The sequence below is a fragment of the Paramisgurnus dabryanus genome, chromosome 15 (assembly GCF_030506205.2).
Source record: "Paramisgurnus dabryanus chromosome 15, PD_genome_1.1, whole genome shotgun sequence".
Taxonomy (NCBI): Eukaryota; Metazoa; Chordata; class Actinopteri; order Cypriniformes; family Cobitidae; genus Paramisgurnus; species Paramisgurnus dabryanus.
In genome coordinates, this window is record NC_133351.1 from 24,806,161 (window position 1) to 24,831,769 (window position 25,609).

At 36.6% G+C, this 25,609-nt stretch overlaps 1 protein-coding gene across 1 annotated transcript in view; it reads right to left on the reverse strand.

The window, feature by feature from the left end:
• Positions 1 to 25,005, reverse strand: part of fer1l6 (fer-1 like family member 6) — a 27,480-nt gene extending 2,475 nt beyond the window's left edge. The window contains exons 1-41 of the mRNA XM_065292854.2: positions 24,846 to 25,005; positions 23,753 to 23,832; positions 23,457 to 23,574; positions 23,309 to 23,363; positions 22,518 to 22,649; positions 22,375 to 22,437; positions 22,222 to 22,300; positions 21,926 to 22,082; positions 20,865 to 21,051; positions 20,554 to 20,746; positions 19,992 to 20,299; positions 17,705 to 17,813; positions 17,372 to 17,537; positions 17,153 to 17,273; positions 16,952 to 17,052; positions 15,697 to 15,787; positions 15,426 to 15,545; positions 15,057 to 15,209; positions 14,726 to 14,903; positions 14,426 to 14,550; positions 14,091 to 14,225; positions 13,416 to 13,562; positions 12,095 to 12,202; positions 11,079 to 11,240; positions 10,790 to 10,964; positions 8,677 to 8,804; positions 8,422 to 8,544; positions 8,272 to 8,317; positions 8,139 to 8,183; positions 5,985 to 6,061; positions 5,765 to 5,893; positions 5,559 to 5,681; positions 4,945 to 5,072; positions 4,699 to 4,869; positions 4,461 to 4,615; positions 4,229 to 4,371; positions 4,058 to 4,146; positions 3,866 to 3,964; positions 2,512 to 2,753; positions 2,177 to 2,334; positions 39 to 139 (exon numbers count right to left, since the gene is read on the reverse strand). Coding sequence (XP_065148926.1) covers positions 39 to 139; positions 2,177 to 2,334; positions 2,512 to 2,753; positions 3,866 to 3,964; positions 4,058 to 4,146; positions 4,229 to 4,371; positions 4,461 to 4,615; positions 4,699 to 4,869; positions 4,945 to 5,072; positions 5,559 to 5,681; positions 5,765 to 5,893; positions 5,985 to 6,061; positions 8,139 to 8,183; positions 8,272 to 8,317; positions 8,422 to 8,544; positions 8,677 to 8,804; positions 10,790 to 10,964; positions 11,079 to 11,240; positions 12,095 to 12,202; positions 13,416 to 13,562; positions 14,091 to 14,225; positions 14,426 to 14,550; positions 14,726 to 14,903; positions 15,057 to 15,209; positions 15,426 to 15,545; positions 15,697 to 15,787; positions 16,952 to 17,052; positions 17,153 to 17,273; positions 17,372 to 17,537; positions 17,705 to 17,813; positions 19,992 to 20,299; positions 20,554 to 20,746; positions 20,865 to 21,051; positions 21,926 to 22,082; positions 22,222 to 22,300; positions 22,375 to 22,437; positions 22,518 to 22,649; positions 23,309 to 23,363; positions 23,457 to 23,574; positions 23,753 to 23,832; positions 24,846 to 24,889 — 5,264 coding nt within the window. The 5' untranslated portion in view covers positions 24,890 to 25,005. The remainder of the gene's footprint in view (positions 1 to 38; positions 140 to 2,176; positions 2,335 to 2,511; positions 2,754 to 3,865; positions 3,965 to 4,057; positions 4,147 to 4,228; positions 4,372 to 4,460; positions 4,616 to 4,698; positions 4,870 to 4,944; positions 5,073 to 5,558; positions 5,682 to 5,764; positions 5,894 to 5,984; positions 6,062 to 8,138; positions 8,184 to 8,271; positions 8,318 to 8,421; positions 8,545 to 8,676; positions 8,805 to 10,789; positions 10,965 to 11,078; positions 11,241 to 12,094; positions 12,203 to 13,415; positions 13,563 to 14,090; positions 14,226 to 14,425; positions 14,551 to 14,725; positions 14,904 to 15,056; positions 15,210 to 15,425; positions 15,546 to 15,696; positions 15,788 to 16,951; positions 17,053 to 17,152; positions 17,274 to 17,371; positions 17,538 to 17,704; positions 17,814 to 19,991; positions 20,300 to 20,553; positions 20,747 to 20,864; positions 21,052 to 21,925; positions 22,083 to 22,221; positions 22,301 to 22,374; positions 22,438 to 22,517; positions 22,650 to 23,308; positions 23,364 to 23,456; positions 23,575 to 23,752; positions 23,833 to 24,845) is intronic.
• Positions 25,006 to 25,609: the final 604 nt, after the last annotated feature.

A 25,609-nucleotide genomic window follows, 5' to 3' on the forward strand; every position in this document is an offset into this window, starting at 1 on the left:
ATGGTAATGTGTGCGTATTATCAATCATCGTATTTTACTTTGGTTTCTCCAGAGGTTCTGGCTCCTTGCGTGCACGGCCAACTGGACTTTTTTCGGCCTCTTCAGCTGTTACCAGGTGGAACTCTGCCTCCACCTTTCCCTAAAAAAAGTTTCAATACTATTTTTTACATTTTTTTGTAGAAACTGCAGATACCAAACCTATGAATGGGTATTTTTTGCTTAATAAAGGGTTCACTAAGTAACGTATGTGCTACAAAGGGTTCACTAAGTAGAGTCATGCAAAATGTAATAAAGAACTTCCATATTTAATAACTACCTGGACAATAAAAATAGCAATTAATACATTTATTTAAAAATTCATTAATTAATCTATAAATAAATAACAAAGTTACAAAAAATCATTATGTAACATTTTATTAGGCAAAAAAGTGAGATTATAAATGGTAAATGGACTGCATTTATATAGCGCTTTTAACAGACCTATGGCCATCCAAAGCGCTTTACAATTAGCCTCACATTCACCCATTCACTCCCACATTCATACACCGACGGCGGTGTCAGCCATGCAAGGCGCCAGCCAGCTCGTCGGGAGCAAGCTGGGGTTAGGTGTCTTGCTCAAGGACACCTCGACACTTGGTCCAGTGGAGCCAGGGATTGAACCACCAACCTTCCGGTTTGTAGACAACCTACATGAACCACTAGGCCACTGCCTAGTGGTTCAATCCATTAATAAATAGTTCAAATTAATATAACAATTTACAAAAACAACATAAAACACTCAATAAGTTCATCTTTTTAAATTGCATTTATAAATTCTTAATTAAATGATGGAATTTCAAAATGTATTTCAAAAAGCGATTTAAAAAGAGAAATAAATAACTGGATTTATAAATTGAACTACAAATACAGGTTTAAATTAGGCATTTAAACGGGCATTTCCGTTTCATTTCCGTGACTCTTTGGGTCCTTGCAAATATTCAAATGAGAAATGCAAATTAGCTATGGCCAGGTGGATTTAACAAGCTCGCAGATTGGCTCTGATTGTACATCATGCGCAGATTTATAAATCTCGGATGAGGACCAAAGAGTCACGGAAAAGCTAAATAGAGAGGCTAAAACGAAAAGCAAATTGAATTAACGAAAAGAATAAGGAAAACCATCGGGAAAATGAAAACAGAAATGTTAAACGGAAATGCCCTTTTAAATGCCTAATTTAAACCTGTATTTGTTGTTCAATTTATTAATCCAGTTATTTATTTCTCTTTTTAAATCGCTTAAAAAAACATTTTGAAATTCCATTATTTAAATAAGAATTTGTAAATGCAATTTAAAATGATGAACTTATTGAGTGTTTTATGTTGTTTTTGTAAATTGTTATATTAATTTGAACTATTTATTAATGGATTAATATTTCATTTTTACATTATTTTTATAATCTCACTTTTTATTGCCTAATAAAATGTTACATAATGATTGTTTTTGTAACTTTGTCTATTTATTTATAGATTAATTAATGAATTTTTAATCCAATGTATTAATTGCTATTTTTATTGTCCAGGTAGTTATTAAATATTGAAGTTCTTTATTACATTTTGCATGACTCTTGTGGTCCTCCTTACTATGAAGTGCCATGTTTTCTTGTAAATGAGCTTTTTTTATCAGGCTTTTGTGTTTAGGTTCAGTAGCATCCAATTTTAAAATAATCCACTAATTTGAACAAGACATAGTAAACAGTTGCAAAACCACTAAAAAGATCGGAATTAAGCAGATTTGAAGTGAAAGTATTAAATGAAAATATGAGGAGTTCAGGTACAAACGCTTAAATGCCATCTTCATCAAAAATCTGATAATGATATTGACTTAATGCTCTCGGCACGCATTATACGTTCACTTTAAATCCGCTTAATCCCGGCCTCAGGTCATTCAGAAATACTGCTTTGTTAGCAGAATCCATTAAGGGTATGATTAAAAATGCTAATTTACAAAAAAACATATCAGCACACTTGGAGCGTTTTGCATCTGAGCTCTTTATATAATACTTGTGGAAAGCATTTGATTAATATCATCATATCATTTTTGTGGTGGGGTTGTTTAGAGGCTTTTGCATGTGAGCTCCTCATATATAGATTTAGATGCTGAGTTAAATTTAAACTTAAAAAGAGCTAAATGCACATACTGTAATTTCTCCAGCTTTTGTGAAGGGCCACCAGCCTTTGGAGCGTTTCTGCTGGAAGATAGAGATGTTTTCCATGCTTTCTGTCAGCATCTCCATCTTACAAGCTTTAGCAGATTTAGCACCATGTGGAAACCTATGCAGGTCCAACTCCACTGAGCCTAAGGTGAAAATGAAAAATATCAACATCTACTTCTAAGCCAGGTTTTCACAGGTAAAAGATACAAATGTAAAGACCATAATCTGACACAATACAAAACTGTCCACCAGTTCAAATTCCATAAGACACTCCTAGCATGTTTGTAATGGTAATCGCTTGGCACAAGCACTTTTCTTACCCAGGAAGTCATCGGAAGAAAGTCTCTCAAAGTCCCACACCTGCATTATGAGGACAGCAGGCATCTTCAGCTCGGTTTTGTCCAGAGAGAAAATGTTATCTCGCTTTTGTATGACCACCACTTTCTCAGCCGGCATGTAGTTAAATGGAAACACGAAGCGCCAGTTGAAGTTACCCTCTCCAGTCAAAGAATTATAATGAACATCTGTCTCCTGAATGTCATCTTCAAGCCCCTTTAACCAACTGAATGAACATAAGACACAACATTAGACTTGGTATTTTTGATCATGAAACGTACGTGTGAAACGTTTGTACATATGTAACAATCTTGCTTTTTATGGGCAATTTCAGTGCAGGAAGTACAGTGGAGGTCCTTATATGGGCACACTCCACTTTTTTGAAAATATGCATATTTTCCAGCTTCCCTAGAGTTAAACATTTGATTTTTACCATTTTGGAATCCATTCAGCCGATCTCCAGGTCTAGCAGTACCACTTTTAGCATAGCTTAGCATAATCCATTGAATCTGATTAGACCCTTTAGCATCACGCTCAAAAAAAGAGTTTGGATATTTTTCCTATTTAAAACTTGACTCTTCTGTAGTTACTTCGTGTCCTAAGACAAATGGAAAAATAAAAGTTGCGATTTTCTAGGCTGATATGCTGGCTAACTATACTCTCATTCTGGTGTAATTATCAAGGACTTTGCTGCCGTACCATGGCTGCAGAAGGTGCAATGATATTACGCAGTGCCCGAAAATAGCAGGGGACAAATTTTGGGCACTGCGTAATATTATTGCATGTGTGTTTGTTTAATGCTGGATTTTGTTGAAATGGGGCAGTCCCAACTGGGTCATGAGTCACAGGCGGTAAGTAAAACTGCTTCAAATGTCTGCGTTTTGTTGGAAATTGGCAAGTAAGTGCATATAATGTAAATGACATGAACATGTAGTGAATCCTAAGTTGTCCAGAGATAGTGGGATTATGTTTTGTGTGTGTTGCTTGTTTGTGAATCGCTCCACCTACAGTACGGCTTCAGGAGCTCGGACTATAAATAGGGTGTGTGAAGTGAGCTTTAACAGCCTGATCTCACAAGAATTCGTACATATTTTACAAGTTGGCTAATTTGTATGAATTCAGACAAAGTTATTTGTGCAAAAACGTACGATTATCATAAAAAAACTTTAATAACAAAACCCCACCCCTAACCCCAACGTCACAGGGGTCAAGGCACATTGTACAAAATGTATTAATGTGGTTGTATTAATACAAATTAACCACCTCGTCAAATATGTACAAATTGCCACGAGATGTCTTTAACCTTTTCTGTGTTTTTTAAGATGAACTAAATTTTACCCTTTAACGTAAATGTCACTGGACTGCTGTCCTGTTATGAAGTTGGTGTCCTCCAGTATGACATCTTCAGTGTTCCAGATAATAATTCTCAGTTCATAGCTTCATGGAAAAATGCAAAAAATTGAATTAAACATTTCATAGCACAACCCACTACAATGATTTGCATGCTGGTTTTAGAGGTCTTTCACTAACCCTTTGGGTTTGCGAGGGGAGATGTCTACAGGAGGACCGGGATGAGGCATATCCATAGGAAATATGTCTACCCACATCTGCAGCTGGCCCTTGGGAAACACACACATACACAATTCTAGTAATTTAATGCACCAAAGTTACCATTCATTAGTCAAAAGTAACATACATTACCTGGTCCAATCCTGGTTTGTTCTTAAGGTACAGAGTGCGGGTTTCGATGTGCTCTGGGACAAGCTTGCATCCCATGCCTGGCATCTCTGTCCACCTGTGTAGCACTTTTAAAGCCAGATGTTCGTATGACTCCACCATCTGATCTGTGATGTTGTACCACATAGTTCCCTCGGTTATTAAGAGACAATCATCATTTGTTTCATGATGTGATTTAGTTGTGACTCAGACTTACCTTCATCGACAAACAGAGTTTTACCCGTGAAGACTTTGTTCCCGATTGAAATTCGTCCGGGAGTGAAACGAGGACTGTCCAGTCCGTTGTCCTTGCACAACTTAATCAACAACTCCGTAGGTTTGCACGAGTCCCTCCATGCATTGTAACCCTCACTAGGTGAGGTGACATTTATAAAAAAAAATGTCAAACTATCAAGTGATCGAGAACGTGAGTTACGTAAAATGAAATTACTTACGTGGCATATTCGGTTGGCAGACCACAGGTCGCACGGTGCTTGCTGTAAAAGCGGTTCTCCAAATCGATCTCCGTTTCTCCAATCAAATCATCCCCGCCGACGGTATCATAGTCATAGATGACAACCGTTAGCAGGGATTCCTTGGGGAAAGTAGCTTGAATTTCAAACGACCTATGCAGCAGTAGACGGAGAATGAGCCAATTCACCTCAAACAGTAATATGCCATCAATTAATTACATTACTCACTTTCCAAAAACTGGGTTAAGCTGCTTTGGGATGTAGTCGTCTCTTTTTTTGATCTCATGTTTTCCCAGTTTAAGTACTATGTAAGGGTCTGCTTTACCATCTGGGTCCGCTGGGTGCAAGTTAAAGGCCTGGATGATATCAGAAAACATTTAAATGCCCAGTATAGGATATAAGGGGCATGATCAGGTGCAAAAGGTGGACATACCAAATATGAAAGTTTACAAGGGGAAAAAAACTGAACGACTGAGGTGGCGTTTAACAAATTCTGCCAACAAAGCAGTATTTCTGAATGGCCTGAGACTGGGATTAAGCAGATTTGAGGTGAAAGCATTTAATGAGCGTATAATACATGCAGAGAGCATTTGGTTAATATGATTATCTATGACTTTTTGCTTTTGCATCGGAGCTCTTCATGTATTCAGGTCACAGATTTTCAAAGCTGTACGTCATAGTATATAACAAGAAGGACTTTCTTGCTCTGATTTCTCATGGCCACATAGTCTCATTGTAATATTTTCATTATTACAATGTTATTTTATATATATATATATATATATATATATATATATATATATATATTATATAATGTAGTATAAAGTAAAGTAGGCACTTACTGCAACTATGTACACTCGGATTAGGACCTCCACTGCAGTGTTGGAAGAAATACCCTGATTAATCTTAAACGCATCCTCCCTCTCATCCTCTTTTTCTGGTACCTTGTAGAGACAGAATTTGCCCTGGTGGTAAAATAAGTGATGAGAATTTTTAGTGTACATCATGAGATCTTAAAATATTTCCATGCATGCAAAAACCAGTTTACCTTGAACTTTCCAACAAATCTCTCATGAGCAGAGCTGTCCTCATCATTGGCCTTTCCTCGAGAGAGCGGAAAGGTTTTAACCCAGTCGTCAAAGGGTCCAAATTCAGCTTCCAGTTCTTTGTCATATATCTAGAATGATTCAAAGTGAGATTTTAGTTTATTAAATTTCATTTGACATTATTTGGCGAATCAAGCATTGTAATTAAATATTTTTCTTTACCTGTAATGTTGCAAGGTTGGGCTGTTCTGCAATCTTTTTGTAGTTTATCTCTTTTTTTCTGTCCTTAAAACCTGCAGCTAGACATAATAAAAAAATAACTTGCACACAGTTCATAATTAGTGAACATGTATGTTTAAGGTTAAGTAAAAGATATATAGTATTGTAACTCCTCTTTCATTATAACTATTGTAAGTTACTGAAACATTAAAACTAGGGATGCACCGATAGGATTTTTTTGGGCCGATACCGATTTAAACAGACAACTTCTGGTCGATGCCGATACCAATATTAAACACTTGTTTAAAATACTACCTCCTCTTGATATTTCTGCAGAACCATCTTTGCAAATGGTGATTTTTTTGGTCTTTATCCGAGATTTTGAAGAAAGCCTAGACCGCAGACATTTTCCCGAAATACTCTAGACCGCATGGATCACGTGAATGAGTAACTATGTGATTTTTTCCCCTCATCGCATGTCTGACAAACTATAATTTATATAACTTATTTTGTTTTGGGAAGTATTTAAATTATTTTGATAATTATTGTTAAAAATGCTGGATTATGCAACAGACATGCAACTCCTTGCCTTTATGCGGTTAATTAATAAACAATCGGTATCGGCCTTTCTCGTGCTGTTGCCGATATGCCCAGGGTTTCAAATTCATCAAAAATCGGCCGATATATATCGGCGGCCGATACATCGGTGCATCACTAATTAAAACTAATTGAAAAGTGAATACTGTAACTTCTTACTGCCAAAATAAACTGCAACAAATTTAAACGGATATAGCTAAACTAACTATATGTATGCAAACACAAGAAATAGAAGTGCACATTAGTACACTGGGCTTTTGACACTGCACTTAACCCCGGGTTATCTTCGTTCTAAACCCGGCTTTTAACCCTGGGTTAAGGCGAGTTTCAAACTTGTAATTTAAAAGTGGGTTTATCCTTGAAATTAACCTAGTGTTATGAAACCCTGCTCCAAAGCAGGGTTACCGCTGCTTTTGCGGGTAAACCCGCAAAAGCCTGCCGTCACCATCTTGGCCGTGCGTCACCACGAATCACTCACGGAAAACCGAAAATGGGTAAAAAGGCGGGACATGGGTGAAGCTGAGGTGGCTGGTTGCTGAAACCACGCCCACCTAGCTCGATTCTAGTGACAGCAGTGGCCGTTCACCCCTCACTCAAGTGGCCACGCCCTTAATTATGCAGAAGGTTAAGGCTTAATATAATTTAAACGGATGAGTTACAAAAAAATTCACCCCCCTCACAGTTGTCATGAAGGGCAAAAATAGCTATACAGACCAAAAACACTTTTTGTACCAGGCTGTAAACATATTATTTTCTACTAAAGTTGGGCATTTTTAACATGGTGGTCTATGGGAATTGACTCCCTTTTGGAGCCAGCCTCAAGCGGACAGTCAATGAATTGCAGTTTAAGTCACTTCCGTATTGGCTTCATCAGAGAGATCGTAAGGTTGCCCCTCGATTAAAAATGACATCCCAGGGGGCTTAAAACAGCCAAGAGCGATTCACATTTTGACCTTTTCTCTTACTGACATGGAAGCGCAAAACAAATGGTTATTTAAAGTGGCAGCACGCTATTTTAATTCAGTTAGTTTGACATCGCTTTTTATCCAATTATGACTGTTGACATCGCAAATATGCAAATGAAAGGTTAACCTAGGGTTTAGGAATGCACAGTGTGAAACGTCAGATTCTGAATACCTATGGTTATTTCTTAAAGGTATAGCGGAGGATTTTTCGAATTTTAGAAAAGAACCGCCTTCTCCACTTTTTTTAAAAATGCAATTACGCAACACTCCTGATTGACAACTAGGAGGACCAATAGTCTTGATGATTCACCAGGAAAAAGAAAATCCTCTGCAATACCTTTAAGCCCTTGTTAAGTATGGACAGTGTGAAACAGATAATCCAGGATTCTGTTAGAATAATTTCAAGTGGGAAAAGTCCTAGAACTGATTGCAAAATATCACATGATCCCTTGTGAATGTAGCATTTTGAAGGTTTGCACATGAGACTTTTCAAAGGCATTGTGCAAACTGTATGCATTATTGATAAAACTGCCAGATCAAGGTTAAGGACCATGCAATAGACTTTTATTATTTATAATTATCAAGGTTTTCTTACCCAGAGTGGTCACTCCTTCTGAGACAATGTTTTCCAGTGGAACCACTGAAACGCATCATAACATGAGCATGTCGGACTAAAGCTAAAACAAGATATGAATTCACTGTCTGTAATAAATTCAGAAGTCTCTCACCTTGTTCGAAGAGCAGAGGAAATGGACTGTTTTCTGTCTGCTTAGCCTAAGAATGAAGAATTGTAAAAGACTAGTAAACATAAACAAGACAAATCATAAACGGGCCATTTTCTGCTTCCATGATATTTTTACTAAAGTTTAGAATCTTACCAGTTGGACCTTTTCCATTGATGCATAATACTTAGACCACCAATCGATAACATTATCTGCAGATTCATCAGCTGCTGTGCGTTTTTTCCTTTTAGAAGACCTTCGTTTGGACTTCTTTGACATCTGGCATTTATGAAGAGTTTTACAGTCATAATGGCATATTGGACTAAGTGTGTGTACTGTTTGTGTTTGTCAAGAGGTTTGTTTTTACTACTTTTTACTGCATATGTGTAGTTACGTTTACTGAAAACAAACCTTCTCTGTGCCATCCCATTCTGGCTCAGGTTTGGGGAAAGGAGCGGGGGTCTCCTCTTCCTCTATGTCAATGGCAATCTCTTCTTCTGGCTTTGGCACAACACTCTGCTGGATAGATAGTGAAGCCACTACAAGTGAAAACAAACCAGAGTATAAATAAGGTACAAGTCAGTGTAAAGTCAATTCATAGAATTGTTTTTAAACATAAGTTAGAAAGGTATTCCCGAAACATGTTACAAAGACTATGAACTGAATTGTGGAGTTTCTGAGTTCAGGATTTTTCGGGTGGGCCTGAAATCATGGCTCGACGTCGACAATGAACTGGAGCCACCGAGCACGCATCTACGGTTTGCCCACTTACAGTTTTTTACAGACGATAGGACACATTTCTCAATACTTAGGTCACACGGCAAAGCAGTTCATTTCACATTCAAAATGCACTACAACTACCAAAACACTTTATTCAGGTCTCAAATTAACTCATTCTTCCAAAACACCAGCAAAGGTTGACAGCCGAAAGTCACACAAAGCAATGACCTAAAAAACACTAACAACATGTAGCATAATACAATCTTTTCGTGTGTAAAACAAGGACACATCTCTGTTTACAGTATAATTCACTGCAATATATGTTACTGGAATGAATCAGACATGATGAAGAATTCGTCAATATTTTATGTCATTTATTATACTTTTTTTTTTTGCAATGTATAATTCCAAAATACAAGAATTTGTATACACACCATTCACTATACGATACAACAGTCATGCTAATCTACTCGACTGTGGACAGATATGGCCGGTCCAATTGTCCAATTGTTTTATAGCATTTAAATTTAAGATGTAAAAAATATTTCATTAAAATATTACTGTAGAAATGTAGCAAATTGCTTTCTTATTCAGTTTTGCATTATGTTATTGTTTTGAACATATTTCACTGTTTTGAAAACAGTATGTAAGCTTTTGAAAATTGGTCTGTAAGTACCAAGAGTTTTGGCAGTTGTGTCTGAAATTTGAGAGATGTAGTCATTGAATGCATTTTGTGCCAAAGTAATGATAACTGATCCTCAGTTTAGCCCACATAGACTTCTGTTGTGCTCACTGTGTGAAGAGTTTAGCAAAACTGACCTAAGTATTGAGAAATGTGTCCTAGCGTCTGTAAAAAACTGTCATCACAAGTTACTGTCATAACCGTTAGTTACTATAGTATGGTCTACAGTTTGCTTACTACACTCTTAAAAAATGGTGCTAAATAGTACTCAAAGCTCATAACCATAGGGGAACCATTTTTAGCGTTATATAGCACCTTTGTAGAATCATAAGTGGTGCTAAAGCATGACTATAGCACCACTTATGGTTCAACATAGCACGATATGTTAGCTAGCTATGCCTTCGTCCCGTAAATGGATATTACCTGATTGCGATAGTTTACAAAACAGCTCAGTCTCCTTATTTAAACTTCCTAAAAATGATGATATGAAGAAGAGTTGGGTACATTTTGTGAAAAGATGTGGAGAGACAGCAGCTTTCCCGTGAGTGGAGGTGTTTCAGCGCTGACAGCAGACATGTTAAAATATTAATTATTATTATTAATAATCAGAATCAATTATTGATTATATAATAATATGTGTTTGTAATGTCATGTGTGTTGCTTGTCATTTTAACATATGTGTTTTATTGCATCATGTGAACCATGTGCATCATGCATCTTGTCAAAATACGTGCCTGCTGCAAACGCGTTGAAAGGGTTTTTGATAAAAGAGATGCTCACATTCACAAAATACTCGCAAGACACTAACTTAAGCTATTATCTGGCAAACGCAAGCATCACTTTTATCATAAACCCTTTTGACGTGTGCAGCAGGCACTTATTTTGACAAGCATGATGCACATGGTTTAAATGACGCAACAAACACATATTTTGACATGAAGAGTAACACACATGACTGGCTAAACACTTGTTGTGACGAGCTTCGAATCGCGCACCCTCGAAAAAGAGGTTACTGGCTGCCACTGATACTAATATTATCCTAAGACAATAATTTAGTAAATTCAATTCAGTCAAAATCATTTTAATATTGTATTGTGCATCTGTGACTGGAACATCCTTTACCAGCTATATTTTGGGGCTCCTGTTGTGGTGGTGGCGGGGTTGGTAAGGGGATGTGTTTGAATAGGGCCAGGTTGTTAATCACATGAGTGCCTACTAGCGTGCTTCGCCCAAAGGCCCTCCAGTCCACCACAGTGATTGTGAGAGGGGGGAGCAGGTGTTCATCTTCAGGCAGTTCCTATAAAGCAACAACGGCAGCAAAAAACATGCTGAGATCAGCGGAAAGGTGTGATAGGGTCATAAGTGTACATCAGCATTTAACAGAACGGTGTTATTACAGCAGTTGTCTTACCACATCAAAGGAATCCACAAGCACTGTGAAATTCGAGTTTTTCTTGTAACTCTGTATCACAGAAGAGTTGACGCCTGCTCCTGCACACTTCATAAAAACTTGAGGCCTATCAACAGATAAGAGCTGAACCTTCTTGAGTTCTCGGAGGCCCCAGAACAAAACCTGCAGTGCAAATACAAAATTTAACAATTCAAAGTTAGCATGCAAAGCAAAATCAACTTTATTTAGCACCAAGCTGAATTTATAGAAATATACATCTGTAATAACAAATGCAATAAAGTTAATATACTGTATGCAGAACAATACCCAGCTGTTCTTATGCAGTTTAATTTGCCTATAGGTGCAAACATTGTTTTAAAGATGGACAGTTTTTTTAATTGTTTGGATAAAAGCATCGAGCAAATGCATTCATTTACACGTTAACACAGAATTGCACTCTATAAAAAATACGTTGTAGTGTGTCTAATATTTACCCAGTATGGTTTAAAAACAACCCAGCATTTTTTTTAAATATGAAAGAAATTCCATTCAGTGTAAATCACAAATAAATTTTTTATACAAATAAAATAAGGCCATAGGTTTAGAAAATAATTATTGTTCACATTTCAGCAATTCATTACAAGTTTGTTAAGAATTATAATGATGTTTCATATTGTATAGATATTTAATGTTTGTGGCAATGGTATTATTATTGGAATGGTATTTTTTAATATTTAACATTTAAATTTTAAAGGCGGCGGGCACGATTTTTGAAAAACGCTTTGGGAGTAGGGCCGAGTACCAAAACACACTTATAGCCAATCAGCAGTAAGGGCATGTCTACAAACTGACATCATTGCCTGGGTTGCGTATGTGTGGGGCGGGTCTATCAAAATAAGGTCCAGATGGGTGTGTTTGTTTAGGTGATTTCAAATGTCAACATTGGCTTTCAGAGATCATGCACCCCGCCTTTAAGATTTTAAAATGGGCAAAGTCTTTATCCTTTATATACATCCATTAAGTCGTAATTTATTCACCTCAATTCTGTACTTGCAGAGCACAGGTCGAATGTATGAGGGCACTGGGTATATCCCTCCATCTGGCTCATCATGTGCAGGGGGTTTGTGTTCTCCTGAATGTGAGATCTACAAGACCATGAGTAAAACAAGACAGTACATTACACTCTATGTCAGTGGTTCTCAAACCTTTTTGGCGTGCAGACCCCCTTGTGTACTGTGCATCCCTTCGTGTGCCCACCCCCACAAAAATGTAGGACATAAAACATTACAAAAATTTCAATTAAACAAAACAACAATTGAATGTATTTAATAACGTGACAAATTTCCACATAAAATTATTACATAGGTCAGAATAAATGGTTAAGTTGATTTCAGCTCTTTAGTGTTTGTTCACTTTTATTTGCTTTAGACAAAGATAAATTCCCACATATCTGCAATGCCTTTGATTATTTTATCAACTTCTCAGATGGCATACACACACTCACACACACTCACGCACACACACGCACGCAGGCACATGCACAGACAAGAAGTGCCTAATCATATTCCACATTTTATCATAATTGTTTTAATGCAGTGACTTGCACTGGTCTTGGTCTTGACTTGGTCTCGGCCTGTCTTGGTCTTGACTTGATCTTGACCCTTTAAAGTCTTGGTCTTGCTCTGTCTCTGCCTGTCTTGGTCATGACTTGGTCTCGGTTTAGGTGGTCTTGACCACAACACTAGTAATTACACTCTTTTACACCCTTTCTCTAACCCCAAACTCCCCCCTACAGCTTGAAGAGTACAGTTTTGTGAGCGTTCCCACACACAATCTGTCAGTGTACTTTTCTGAAGACAAAATTTGTGCCAAAATATGTGACCCTCATGGATGCGTAAAAACTGAACTATACTTCAGGCTTAACCCTAACTTACCCTGAACAAAACATGCAAGAACACAATGGGGCTGTTTCCCAGACAGGGATTAGCTTAAGCCAGGACTAGGCCTTAGTTTAATTAGGAAATATAACTATTTTTAACAAACATGCCTTACTAAAAACATTACTTGTGTGCATTTTGAGGCAAAACAAAGGGCATTGATGTATTTGAAGATATGTCAGTGCAAGTTGTTTTCAGTTTGAACAGCCCTTACATTTATTTTAGTCTACGATTAGTCTAATTCCTGTACGGGGAAACAGCCCCATAAAGTATTTCTTATACAACCTATACAAGCTTCAGATAATGTAAAGCATCTACACAAACATTAGCTTTTCTCTTTATTATATTAGTATAATAAATATTTGATTCACCCACAACTAAGTTACAATTATTTTTATGTGTGCTGTTTGTATGAATGGACCTGAATGAGTTCAAATGCTCCCAGTATGTCTCCTCCTGACAGACTCCCACAATACACTGGGCTGTACTGCAGTTGAGGGGGCGAATATTCCTCTTCACATGTTTTCACTACTGGAACAGCTACTGTAGAGCCCAAGTACTCTATACCCTGAGGAGGCAAACCAACACTTTAGGTCATTTAAAGACAGATTATGATGTGTTGCACATTTAGGATTTAAACTTGAAAGCAATATACCTTTGTACAAATATAAAAAGGTAAAAAAAGAAAGCTCTCAAATGATAAGTTCCTTGAGGAACCAAAAATGGTTCTTCTATATGGCATCACCCTTTGTAGCACATTCATTTCTTCAAATGTAAGGGCTTGGGGGCATCTATATAAATTAATTGTGCCGGTATTAACCATGGTTTTACTACAGTTAAAACCAAAAAACCATGGTTACTGTAATAAAACCATGGTAACCACAAAATAACCATGGTGTTGACAACCATGATTTTCAAAAACCATAGTTAAACCATGGTTAGTGTAGTAAAACCATGGTTTTGCTGATAGTAATCAATGCACCAAAAAACCATGGTTACTACACTTTTACCACAATAAAACCATGGTTAATTTTCGTAAGGTACAGTAAGAAAGACATAGACACTCCAACACCTAAGTAAGATGTATTTTCCTCACCACTGCATCATCATCATACACTTCAATCACAACCAACGGGGGTTCTTCGACTATATCACGAAGACCTCCATACAGAGACACGTTTTTTATCATGAGCATCTGGTTCCAAGTAGGTGTCAAAGTTTGGTTTATGATCTACAAAACATACATAAAATATTGAAATAACAATCGTATACATTACATTTGCTTAACTCTAAGTGTTCAAAATACTTAGATATAAAGATGCAAAGAGGGCAGCAGTGACAACCGATTCACCAGAAAAAGGAAACTTTTAAGGTGGTACAGGCAACAGCGCCATCTACCAAGAGTATGATGTATGTGACTGTCATACTTACATTAGTGGTTTGGGTGTTGGACAGAAAAGTCACCCTGGCAAAGGGGTCCGAGAGGCCTGTGTTGTCTGCAGCGATCAGACCACGGGCCTGGTACATATGAGCCCTCATCTGAAACTTGTGCTGCTCTGCAAACCAACAACCAATAAGATAGATAAGAGTGATTATTTCTTTAAATTTGTTTTTTATTATTATCTTTTTTTTTCGAAAAAATAAAGCATCTTGCAAAATATAATACATTTTCGTGACAATTAATTTAAATTTGTATTGCATTTTTTTTAACAACATACTATGCAGTCTTGCCTGTATACAGTAGATTCTCAGGTGGAGAAGCACTTTTATCTTCTGATGAAACCCCTTGCAGCTCATAGCCTGATGGGAGATTTTCCAGCATGCTGTACGACTCTTGAGCAGTTCCTAGCCAAAGGTACACATCCAGTTTAGCCTGGACTGTCCACCCTGGTACACGCTTTCCCGGAGGCTTAAATACACAATACATTTTCATGCATCTGTAATGAATTTTTACGTATTTGACTGAAAGTACAGCCAACAACATTCAATTTAAAAAGCACTTTGGGATACATCTACTGTATCTTCAACCTTTCAAAAAGCGAGACGGTATAGGAGTTCACACCTTGAAAAACAGTGTCTTGATCTTCCCACAGTCTTTGCCTTTTTGTTCTGGACTTTCCGAGAAGATCAGGTGACGAGCAGGGATTCGGGCGTATCCCAAACGCTTGTTATTACTGACCATACTCACAAACACATCCGGTATAGTGTGTTGAGGCTGAGACAGGCATGAGAAAGGAATGTTAGTAAGATGAAGGTTTTGTATGTCATCCTCTCGTTGAAATGATAAAAACACCACCCTTGCAGAAACACCATGACCCTCTACATCACCTTTAAGTGCACCTGGTCGGGCATTTGTTATTTTTCAAGTATATACATACTATACTGTATGGGTGTTTAAGCATGTGCATATAAAATAACAAAAAACAGAAACCTCTTCCACTAGGAATCTCAATTTCTTTTTGATTTTCAGGACTTCCTGCAGCATCTGTTTAACAGTCAAAGATCTTCTCTTAGGCTCAAGTATTCCTACTGATACTTCAATCATTTGCTCCTGGAGAGAAAAAAATACAACAACGTTATACATAACTAGAATATCTGCCACCATAATGCATTCTGCTACCTGTAGCAAGCATTCTTTATTAAATGCATAGGTGAAAAAAAGTATGGCTTAACAAAACTTGCTTATCAGATGAATGACCCACCAGTTCATCTTTGCACAGTTTGAGTCTTTTTTTGTCCAGTAAGGTCAAGTTGGTACCCTTCACCTTTTTTTCAGCAAAGGCGATAAACTCCCTTTAAATAAAAAAACCATACAAAACCAGATACAAAATACATTAAAACCAGCATGACTATAATCTTAATGCCACCTTAAACTTTATTAAGGAGACAATGTTAATAGGTTTTTAAAAAGGAATCAAAATGTTCCTCATTTTTTTTTTAGGATTATTGTACTGTAAGGCTAGTTTACACTGACATGATAAATGCCAACAAATTTATTCAAACTTATTTAAAACCAGTAAGTTAAACATTTTATACGATGCTCTGGAATGCTTGATTCTGATTGGTTCCAATTATGTTTGTTATTTTAATAATGTATAGGCAGCCGGCCCAGTTGTTATTGCAGAAATAAGCCCTGGTTTTGTATCACACTGAAGGGCTTATTTCACGATAACAATCGGCTGCCTGTACATTATCCCGCTTATTACACTGTTATTTACATTATAAGTAAGGTAAGGAACATTAAATATTTGCTAATTATTAACAAATGCAGACCTTCCACAAGGAAAACCTGTTTACTTTAGGTTTTAAGATAATATTTGGTTTAATTATTTGTAAATATAACGTCATATATGTTATTAAAATACATATTTATATAAGTTTTGTGTCATATTAAACTGTACATGTCAAAATGATTTGCACCATTCGGGTTACCGTGTGTTATTAGTTTTGAGGGGTTGTTATCTGGGAGTAACAAACCTGCAAATATCGTGACTGGCAAATCAGAATCAAGCATTCCAATGATAGAGATGATAGATCTCCATATGTGAGATTTTATATAAACATTATTAAACAAAAAAACCAAAGCATCTTAGCTTAAAATCACAAAGAATTACATAAATATTTCAGGCACATTCAACTTGTGAGGAATTATTCTGGAATAACAACCAGCTGGCTGTAATATTATCTCTTACTTATATGATGATAGTAACAAGAATATTTTGTTATTGTTCTGCTTTCAGTTAAATACACTGTCAGTAATAATGGTCCCTAGCTGTCACTGGGGTGGTACCCTTTTAAAAAGTACTTTAGTACAAAGTACCTCAGAGGTACATATTGGAACAAAATGGTATATATATATATATATATATATATATATATATATATATATTGTAAAGGGTATTTTGAAAGTGCATCACTTTTCATTTCCTCGAAAGAGTCCCCCCGCCTGTACCCTACCTGGCGTCTTTGCAGAACTCTCGAAGAACATGTTTCATGAGAGCCTCCGCTTTGGGATCCAACATTTTATCAAGTTCCTTTACTTTGTCAACTCCCTCATCCTGCATTTGAACAAATATTGAATGATATAAAAATAAGCACACTAATAACAGATCAGATGTTTGTGTAATAAACTAAACACTGTGCTGAAAGCTCACGTACAAACATCAGTGCAATAGCATCCAGCATGTTGGAGTGATGAAGACGGTAAGCACGATCCTCCCAGTTAGAATAAATATACACACAAGGCTTTTGTTTTGAGATTGGCAGGTGCATGTAGTTTCTGCACAGACAAGATTATACATCTAATTTCAATGAAGATAAAAGTATTTTTAATGATTAAATGAAAATATAAATGTAACTATTGGTTATTCTACGCACTTTTGTGCCTCTCCAATCTGAGGCTTCTCAGGGATCGTAGTAGATTTGCATGGTACTGCAGCTGTAGTGTCTAGTAGAGGGGTTGTCACTGTCACATCTTCACCGCTGACCGCTCCCTTTTTCTTTGGAGGAGGTAAAATACCATCTATTAGGTTTCCAAAGTTGCCTGAAATAAAAAGTACAGATTAAAAAAGGTGATACAGCCATATTTTGGATTTGCAGAGTAACTGATACCAGTTTTAAGGTCAGTTGTTGCTGCTCTACTTTGTGTTAAATGTATAGTTTTGCACAGTACAAGTACAGTATGTCCTGTAAGTATCCTCTTAGATTTACCTATAGTGAACTCAAAGCTGAAAGGTTTATCTCCAAGACGTCTGTCAATCATGGAAGCCTCAAACACAGAGCCAAAGAGCAGGAAATTTTCCATGTCTACATCACCCGCCTACATGTAAGGTCAAAAAATATTGAATTTAGAGTCAAAAAATGCATTGATACAATATGTTAAATTCTCTGATATCTACATGATCCAGAACGTGCAAAAATTATCCAGAAATGGTTTTACATGTCCATTTACAACTCTAGGATTTGTCCCCAGAATTAAATAGTCTGTTATTGCCTTTTTTGGAAGGGTCATGAATATTAATGTTCAGCTCTGATTGGGTGTTTCACAGTGAGGCTTATGTCAGTAGCTCACATTAAGAAACACCAGACATTATGGGCTCTATCATACACCTAGCGCAATGTGTATCTAGCATCTAACTAGCATCTTGCTAGTTTTAACCCGACGCTATTATCATTTCCACGTTTAGCGCCACACTGTTTAAATAGCAAATGCATTTGCGCCTATGGGTGTGCTGGCTTGAAAACGAGTTGTGTTCAGGCACATTGTTGGCGCGTTTCTATTTTGAGGCAACAAAAATGGACTACCCCATTGACCAACAAAAACCTGCTCTAAAGTCGATGGCGCAATATTGTTTTTGTTATTTAATGAGCATGTTAAGGTAAATTCACACTATAAGCGACTAGCAGTAGCAGAGCAACGCGTTATCATTGATTTCAAATGGAAGCTCGGCGGCATCCGGCGACATGAGCGACAGTGACTGTTGACGGCTGGATGGGCGTGTTCAGACGCGCGACAAAGTTGAGAAATGTTTAACTTCATGCAAATTAAGAGCGACTTTCGGGAGCGACTACCAATGAGAACAAAGACGTGGAGTTCACGTCATCGTCTCTCGTCAGTTACTGGAGTATTTGTTTATGACAGCCATATAAAGACGGTTTCAGCGGTAACAACATAAACATGCGGCTTTCGTGGTCAGCACGTAACTTCCGGGTAACTCTGTGAAGAATAAATAACAACAGTCCTTTTAAAGTAGTTTATTTATATAACAAGCAAAATAAACAACAAGTAGATTACCTAGGAAACCAAAACATTTGTTATTTTCGACAAGGTATTTGTTTAAGTTCAGTTTCAGTAACTAGTCAGACCATTAAACAAACAGAAACCGGTAGTAAAGTTTTGTCCAGACGCTTATCGCGTCACCACACGTGCGCCCGATGAAACGATCTATAGAAACGCCTTTTTTGAAAGAGACGAGCGACACACAGCGACAAAGTCACTTATAATGTGAATGTACCTTTAGTAATATGTGCCTATAAACAAGACGACATGTTTGCTTATCACATGCGCAGCAGCACATAAACGTTTTAAAATATGAAAAAAAATCACAGGAAATGTAAAAGATTATTATTGAGTCTCTTAGACATAAATAAGGATTGATTATGAGACATTAGAAGGCGTAAAGAGCTGCTTCACCTGTAGCCTGGTAAGTGTTTTGCTTTAAATAAATGCAGATGTTGCGTTTATTTTTAAATGTTTTTTTTAATGCTACCCCACGGATTTATTGTATATGACGACTTTGTACCTCTGGATATGGTGAGATGAGAACCTTTTAAGTAATACTTTTCAAAACCCTCACGGCGCTGTCCGAGTGCTGAAACGTTTCGGATCTCCACGCGTTTGTGAATTCTTTATCTCCTGTTTGTTTCAAATAAAGTATTTTTAGAGTACAAACCTTTTCTTCCATATCTGTAATTTTTTTTAGATAATTCCAATTCCATTTTATTTATATAGCGCTTTTTACAATTGGTAATTGTTTCAAAGCAGCTTTACATTAATAGAAGCAGGGGAAAACACAGAAAAATCGACAGACAACATAAGTGGTCAAATACAGCAGCTATGAAAAAACTTTACAAGCAAGCGTATTAATAATGCAACATATAGAAGAGGGTGCTAAGGTTGAAAACCCCCTAGGAGATCACAAATCATGTAGGCTATCCATTCACTTACAGCAAATAAAAGCCTGCTTATTTTACTTCCACGACTTTCAGTTTACAAATTCTGCCAATCTAAATAGGAAAATGGCATGGCACCAGGCAGCTCAACTGGCTTTTAAAGGAGATGAGAGCTGAGACTTTCATTGGTTTATTGCACATTATGCCCAAAAAACGTTTCTATGGCACCTTTAAACCTGCATAAGTAATTCCAGATGGCTAAAATGCTTTTTTCTGTGTTAATGTGTTTATTCTGCTTGATGCCTCCAACAACCCAGGACTCTACCTTCTCTAATGGCTCCACTGGTATCACCTCCGGTCCTCTGACCTTGCTCTTATCCTCCTCACCGCCTGGTCCTGCTGTGGTTTTGGGATCTTTAGTCTTTGCTTTGCTTCCCTTCATCCTGGACAACAGGGATTTATCTGGACCACCTGCTCCAGATAAGATCTCCACCATCACCTCTATGTAAATCCTGCCTCGGTATGACACACCCTCGCCAATACCCTCGTTTAACTGGGTGTCATCTGCTAGTGTGGAACTGCGCAGTGAGCCATAGATGTTGATCCATGCTGGTCCAAATGTAGGTAGGAAACCTTGGAAAGAGAATTGAATGATAAATTAATTTATTTTAATCCGGTTTTACAGACGTCACTTTACGTCTTAATAAGGTGCTTGCACAAATGACTTATGAGGTTGTTATTTTTGAAGGACAGTCTCCAAAAAACCTCTTAAAAAATAACCATTTCTTTTATGTACAAAATGAGTGCTATGTATTTTGGAAAAAATATGGTACACATTTTAAGTTTACAAAAAACATTAACCAATGGTAACCCATGAAATGACAAACCATTGTCTCCATCTTCATCATTTGAGATGGTGTGTAGATCAATGTAATGAGTCCCGATGGCCACATCATTCATGCTTCCTTCATCCAGGACCCGAATCTTCAGTCTTTGGCACAATGGAGGAAACTTCTCTGTAAAAACCACCTGCTCGTTCCACACTGGATCTGCTGAACTCTTTTGAGTAGACGTCCTGCCCTTTCATTCAGGAAAGAAGAAAAATAAGAGTTTTACTAACAGCATATTTTATCAATATCAGTTTATAAAATTCAATTGCTTTGCATTTGCTTTGTAGTAATACGGATTTTGAGCTTACAACTTGACCGAAGAAGGACACCTCAACGTATGGGTCTATGAGGGCTGTGTTATCTCCAACAAAAGCTTTGGTCACATTAGCCATAATACTGGAGTTTTGTCTGGGAAGACCTTCTGCTCTGTACACTATCACAGAAAATCTAGCCCATGGGCGCTCAGGGTTTAAGCCTTCAGGAAGCAGGAGGTTCCTAAAAATGGACAGAAGAATTTTTAGCAGTCATAGTGTGTCTATTATTTTTTGGCGTATTCGGCAGGATGAATCTTGTTGATCTATCACTATATTAGTCCAGCATTTCGTACGGGTCCTGAATAGCTGGTTAGTGGTAATTTGACGTTAAAGGGACTGTAAGTAGGATTTTAAGTGTTAATCAAAATCGATGTCTTTATTCATAAATTTGTCTTCGTTGGTGTCAAATGACCTCTGCCAATGATCTGACTTTTTTTTGTAAGCTTAGAATTTCTTCTCATTACTCACATTAAACAGGTAAGTCCAAGGAGGCTCCCATGTCGTTCCGCCGTATTGATAAACTATAATAGCAGAGACGGACAAAAAGCACTAGCCTACCACCGTGTTTCCACAACGCGTTTTCATTCAGAACACATGAACCAGCTGAAACGGACACGGAGATCAGTGAGTTCATAACGGCTATTGTAGTGGCAACACGCATTTGGAAAAGCGAGGCGCTAGAGAGCACTGTTCGATTGAATGCAAAATACAATTTCACCACTAGATGGGGGTAAATCCTACTTACTGTCCCTTTAAGCTACAGCAGCTGTTGAACTAGCCATTTTGTTTTCTTTATTTTTTTCACTTTATTGTTTTCTCTGCTTTTAAACAAGTTTTATAAAAAGCTCTATACAATTTGTATCAAGTTAATTTCAATTAGTGGGACTATCAGCACAACAGCATCCAAAATACAGCATACAGTAAGCTGGTAACCAGCTGTGATGACCTTTACAGCAGATAAACCAATGAAATAATGTCTAAAAAATATGCATTTATATTCAGTCAGTATTCTTAAACCCAGCTTTACAATCCCATAGAAATAACTGAGATCTTACTTTTGTATGTCTTCTTCAGTATCACTGAACTTCTGGGAAGGTGGAACAACATCTCCTTTTCCTGCAATGCTAATGTCACACTTCAGGTAACCTTTCACCCCTGTGTGGATGTCAGCCGGGTCTATTAGCGACGCCCACTTGTTGATAAACTGATGGCCTAGCACAGCAAATACGTGATTAATGTGCAGGAATCATGCAAATCTCAGACCTGATTCGCAAACTTTAGATACACCATAAGTATTATCCTTTGTTGAAGGAGGGATAATAAGCAAGTGCGCAAACAATGATGTGTTTACCAGGTTGGGCGTAAACCATTCCAACGTCAATCTTGAAAGTTCCCACACAGTAGCCCTTCATGATCTTTGAGTGCATCACCTTTGGAAGATGTTTACATGTTTGTTAATGTGATCTCAAAGTTGTTCACTATTTTTATTTACATGCATACTTACAGATAGTTTGATGACTTTGTCAAAAAAGATGCTTTGGTAGCAAAAGAAGTCAAACACAAAAAACTGTCGAAGAGTGAAAAGAACACAGTTATGAAATATTCTTAATGCCATTATTTATAAGGTAGTTAGCAAGAGTTTTTCACCTCATTGTAAAAAGGGGAATTCGTTCCTTCTTTGACAGAGGACTGTTTTTTCTCATCTCCAATTTCAATCACAACGCTAGGGTCTATATTATCCCCAACCAGCTGCCTAGCTTCTGTTATATTGATGGAGATCTTAGGAACATACAAAAGTTAAATTTCTCCAACGCCAATCATGAAAAATCTCAGCACATCTCAGCACCAGATTTAAAGGAGAGGTATGTAGTTTTTGACTGCACTAAATGAAAAAGAAATTATAATATATTCGCAGATATTCATAAAACAGTAACGTATACGTATCTATAAAGAAACAGTTATACTTTTTTTATTCGCCGCCTTTGTCAGAATGTCTGATTTTATTTTGGTCTGTATGATCCAATTTACCCAATAGTGTATTTCGACAGCTCGGTTGCCCGTTATCATGTTTGCTTAAATGAGACCGCAATGGCCCATTTATGCGACCTCAGGTGGACGCAACCTCCAAAATGAGCCCCAGATTGAGTTATAAAAATCCACAAGAGCTGGTTCGTAATTTGACAACAACAAATACTGCAAATGTAAAAATGATAAACATAAGCTTTCCATCGTCAGTTGCGCTCTTGTACAATGTGTGTCTGGCAACCCAAGAGTTGGGAAGGGAAAAAAACATCTCCAGTATTTCAAATGCAGACTGCAGTAAATTAAACCGATAAAAGTCAATGTTACATAAAGCTCCTTTAACAAAGTTTGAGATTTAACGTACAGATTTAAAATGGTTTCAAGTCAAAAGGCACCCAGAAATGAAAGATTTCTACCTGAAAATGTTGTTGTTTGATATCACCCTCCAAAATCTTGGCCACAGTTTTAGACCTTAAATGTGTAATGGAAAAGAATGAATATATTGTTGTGGATGAATTAAAAGAAGAGTTTTACTGTGTAAAAACATAAGAGAAAAACAACAACCTTTTAGTATTAGGCTTTGGTCGAAAGCTAAACTCTTCTGAAATGGTTGCTGTAACATCTTCAGGTTGTTGCGCTTCTAACACTTTAGCGTCGTCTGGTTTGATTTTAATTTCGGGCTCTAAAGTGAAAAGATTAAATAAGTCAGTAAACGTTTCCTTGTAAATCCTGGCTAGTGTTCAGACTGTTGCTGAATTGGATGTATTAATCATCTGTGTCAACAAAACCATGCAGTTAATCCTCATAGAAAGCTCTACATTTTTACTTACATAACCTAATGTTTGCCTTCACACTCTTACCTAAAGCACCTTTGTTTGAGATCACAACACCCTTGTTACCTCTCCTTTTCTTCTTCACTTTCATCCCAAACCCTTTTTTTCTGCAAAAAAAAAAAAAAATTGAATACCAGACTTTATATCATAAATGCATCTACACTGTAAATCATTTCTTGTTGCACTCGTAAGGAGTTGCTATAAATAAAAAAAATATATAATTAGCTAGTTATTTAAACTATTTTTATAATTTCATTTCAAAGTACATCTGGGAATTTTTACCAAGGTTACTCATCACATATGTAAATTAAAAATGTGTTTTATTTAAAAAGCGTCTCATACGTGAAGGCTTATTTAAAAACTTGGTAAAACTTTACAATAGGTTTGTATTAGTAAACATGCAAATAGTTATAGCAAATGCATTAACACAAAATAGTTTTAAGCTTAAGCTTTGTTAATGTTAGTTAAGGTCAATACAGTTATTCATTTGAGTTCATGATGCATTAAAAATGTTAATAGTTATAATGCTTGATTTTATAAATGTATAAGTATATGCTGAAATTAACATGAACTAAGATTAATAAATGTTGCAGAAATATTGTTCATTGTTCATGTAAGCTAATGCATGAACTTATATCTAACAAATACAACCTTATTGTAAAGTGTTACCCAAAACTCTCTTAAATTAAAATTATTTCTGTGTTATTTTAAAAGGATAAACACACAGGATAAACACACAATTATTGAATAAAGGCATGTGCCATTTATTCAATAATTCCCGACAATTAATTACAAAAAACTTAATGTAATGAAGGTATCAGCGTTGTCAAATAATTTATTTGACCTCTTTCACATCTCTTATTTTCAAAAACTAAAAAGTATTAAATATTAAGGCCTTGTTGTTAAATATCTGGATAAGAAATCAATAATTTGTTACAGGTTACAGCCCTGCAAGGAGCAATATAAGCATTTAACACTATGTATATAAGCAACACACAGTAGCAATAGTTTTTAATTGCATAAATGCATCTGATAACTTTAATATAATATAATTTTGTATATGCATTCCTTGCTATTTGCACAATTGTAAGTTGGATGCAAAGCCAGCAAAAGAGCTTACCCATGAGATGGAAAGCTGTTTTTGTCTTTATCCTTTTTGTCCATATTTTCAGAAGAAATTCATTCAAGACAAATTCCTAACAGTGTTTTAAAATCCAGCAAAGGATCCTTCAGCAGTCAATTTTTTTTTACAGAGAAAAGACAATATAGGACCCGCAGTTCACCTGGTGATGTTGTAAATGAGTTAAGCCCATTTCATCCAAGCAGACATCCAAGTTTACTTCCTTGTTTGACTTTCTGTTGCTGAAAGATTACATTACAAACAAGGGTGGAAGACAGTGTGTATTTTCAAAAGCCATATACAGCATTTAAAATTTCAGAATAGACTACTGGTTGAATAATAGTGATAATAGCAAAATAATTATGATGAAAAATAGTTGGGAAATCCATATATTTTGTTATTTTAAGTTTTCTTATCAGTACAAGGCTATAAAATATTGACATGTGGGAAGTACATATAACTGTTGTCACAAAGAGAAACAAATGCATAAGTACAAAAGAAGCAGACAGAAACATAAAGCACATTCACTTTCAGAGGTAATACTGTATCTTTAATCATAAAAACTTACAGCTTTCTAATCACCTCTGTCAATGACCGCAGTGTTGACCTAAAACAAATAGCATTATGACAAACTATTTAAAAGTGCAAAAAATGCTGTTAAACTATTGAGGTTGTAAACAGAGCTTGTAAACGTTTAGGTACTTCTTTGGCACACATTGTTTGCCTAAGTATAAAAGCAGGATGTACAAGGATACACTCCTCTG